The sequence below is a fragment of the Rhinopithecus roxellana genome, chromosome 6 (assembly GCF_007565055.1).
Source record: "Rhinopithecus roxellana isolate Shanxi Qingling chromosome 6, ASM756505v1, whole genome shotgun sequence".
Taxonomy (NCBI): domain Eukaryota; kingdom Metazoa; phylum Chordata; class Mammalia; order Primates; family Cercopithecidae; genus Rhinopithecus; species Rhinopithecus roxellana.
Genome location: NC_044554.1, coordinates 45478427 through 45481427, shown reverse-complemented (window position 1 = coordinate 45481427; position 3001 = coordinate 45478427). Strand labels below are relative to the sequence as shown.

Here is a 3001-nt window from a genome sequence, read left to right as displayed (position 1 = left end):
GCCCAGGCTGGAGTTCAGTGGCGCGATCTCGGCTCACTGCAAGCTCCGCCTCCTGGGTTCACGCCATTCTCCTGCCTCAGCCTCCCGAGTAGCTGGGACTACAGGCACCTGCCACCACGGCTGGCTAAGTTTTTGTATTTTTAGTAGAGACGGGGTTTCACCGTGTTAGCCAGGATGGTCTCTATCTCCTGACCTCGTAATCCGCCCACCTCAGCCTCCCAAAGTGCTGGGATTACTGGCGTGAGCCACCGTGCCCAGCCGAAACCAAGGTTTCTTATCCCAAGCACCCACCTTTATCATGTCTAGCCTAATCCTCTATCTTCTCCTAAGCGTCTCTCATGAGTGATCACTTCCAAGTCCTCCTCCATGGAGAGCTCACCCACTAGGGGCATATTTTTCCCATTGGAAAAGAGTGGTTATTGGAAATTTCCTCTTTTTTAGAGGAACAGGATTGGAGGTGCTCTCTGGGGTGTCCTCCTACCAAGCTGGCTATTGAAGGCCTCGTGGTTCTCGGGGAGGCAACGGAGGACCGACACTCGCCATCGCTTCCAGAGGCTTCAGTCTTGAGAGCACACCAGCGTCTCCACCACCCAGGGTCCTCTCAGTCTCAGGGGGCAGAGCTCCTTCTCTGGCTCCTACCTAGAGAGTGGGTCCAACCACTCCTCTTTCTTTTCCAGCAAAGGGACCTACATGAGGGGCTGGAATCTACCCCAGGTGCTGAGTAAATAACCAGACCCACCGTGTAGATGCTTCTGCAAACTGATCACCTTAGACCCCAACCAAAACCGCAAACCAACTCTCCATCCTCCCCGATCACCTAAAACTCCCGACCCCAAACCCCAAAGGTACTCTCCAATCCTCCCCAGCCTTGTAGGACTGCTGGCTTCTCTCACAAGCCATCTTTCTGACTTTCTCCTTTGCTCAACAAACCCCATGTGCCACTCCTTCTCCTCCCCATTCTTCCGTCTCTCGTCCTCAGACACATCCTCATGTTTCTCGTCCCTAGTCCCTGCTCTCTGAGTCCCTCCTTTTTTTTTTTTTTTCTTTGTTTCGAGAGAGAATCTTGCTTTGTCACCCAGGCTGGAGTGTAGTGGTGCAATCTCAGCTCACTGCAACATCCATCTCCCGGATTCCAGTTATTCTCCTGCCTCTGCTTCTCTGGTAGCTGGGATTACAGGTGCCTGCCATAATGCCCAGCTCAATTTTGTATTTTTAGTAGAGATGGGGTTTCACCATCTTGGCCAGGCTGATCTCAAACTCCTGGCCTCAAGTGTTCCTCCTGCCTTGACCTCCCAAAGTGCTGGGATTACAGGTGTTAGCCACTGCACCTGGCCTGAGTTTCTCCATTCTTCCCACACACCCTTCTCAGGTTCTCCTTCCTGACCTCTAACCCTTTTTTTTTTTTTTTTTTGAGACAGCGTCTCACTCTTTCACACAGACTGGAGTGTAGTAGCGCAATCTCGGCTCACTACAATCTCTTCCTCCCAGGCTCAAGCAATTCTCTTGTCTCAACCTTCCAAGTAGCTGGGATTACAGGCACACACCATTACCGCCTCGCTAATTTTTGTACTTTTAGTAGAAATGGGGTTTCACCATGTTGGCCAGGCTGGTCTTGAACTCCTGACCTCAGGTCATCTGCCCGCCTTGGCTTCCCAAAGTGTTGGGGTTACAGGCGTGAGCCACCGCACCCAGCTCCCTTGCTTCGAGTTAGTCAATCCTATCCCCACCTCTTCTTCCTCCAGTCCCCTCACCTGATGGTCCCGACACTTCATCATCCACTACCTCCTGGAGGGGGTACCCTGAGGTGTTCGGTTGGGGGCTCTCCTCCTTGTCCTCGGGGAGCAGGGTCGTGATCTTTCCCAAAATCTGTTCCATCCCACGCAACCTAGTCTCTGTTCTGTCCAAGGCCTTCTTCTGGACTCTGCTAGGAGCCAGAAGAGTGTGTTATGAATTCTCGAGGCTGGGAGAAGTCAGGAGTGGCGAACAGCTCTGAGAAGATGCTGTTGTCCACCTCAGCTCCCAGGCGCCAACGGAGTCCGGTCCCTCCAATCGGGAAGGTTGGAATCTCTGATGTCATTGGCCATTCCAACCTGGCAACCAGTTTGAAGAAAAACACATGTAACTGCCAGGCTGATCTCTTGTCCCGGAGATCCTGGGTGAATGGTGTCTCCTGCCACTGTCCCGACCTCAGACCACTGTCCACAAGCATCTTCAGTGTCTCTGTATCCCTCTGTTCCCTGTCCCAGCAGAGGCTGTGTCCTCTCCACTCAAAGCCTGAAGCATGTTGGGGTCTCCTCTTCTCTGTAGATGCCCATTTCAGAGTCCAGTGTGGTGGGAGAGAACAGGGTGGGAAAGAACTAGGGGAAGCAGAAACGAAACCTGACAAGAGTGAGATGATCATGTACAAGAGATCCCAGGAACATTGACTCCATGAAAAAGTCACATGAGAGCACTCAATTTGTCAGAGCTTTTCTGCCAAATGTTCACTGACATTCACTGTCCGAGATTCTGTACTGGGGGTACACGCATCCTGCCGTCCTAAGACATTTTGAGGCCTGAAAATCGTAGGAATCTGCCCATGAGCTCACACATATTTCCACTGGCGTCCCCAGTTTCAGGGAGTCCATGGATTACCTAAAGCCAGCCCCTCCAGTTCGGCTAAGAAATTCTAGTTTATACATCACGTTTTCTATCATATGTATTGCTCTGAACTCAGAAATTTCCCTACCGTTTATGGATTCTATGAATAAAATATCACATGTACAAAAAGACTAAATCGAAAAATCTCAGCTGTGTGCAGTGGCTCGTGCTTGCAATCCCAGCACTTTGGGTGGCCAAAGGAGGAAGATTACCTGAGGCCAGCAGTTCGAGACCAGTGTAGGCAAGATAGTAAGATCCCCATCTCTAAAAAAACAAAACCAAACCAAATTAGCCAGGTGTGGTGGTTGGCACCTGTGTTCCAACTACTTGGGAGAATCACGCGACAGGAAGATGGCTTGAG

The 3001-nt window shown here is 51.2% G+C and overlaps 1 protein-coding gene across 1 annotated transcript in view; it reads right to left on the bottom strand.

Moving 5' to 3' along the window:
- ACTL6B (actin like 6B) overlaps positions 1-1875 on the bottom strand; it is a 7149-nt gene extending 5274 nt beyond the window's left edge. The window contains exon 1 of the mRNA XM_030931979.1: positions 1752-1875. Within this exon, the coding sequence (XP_030787839.1) occupies positions 1752-1875 (124 nt within the window). The remainder of the gene's footprint in view (positions 1-1751) is intronic.
- Between the last annotated feature and the right edge of the window lie 1126 nt (positions 1876-3001).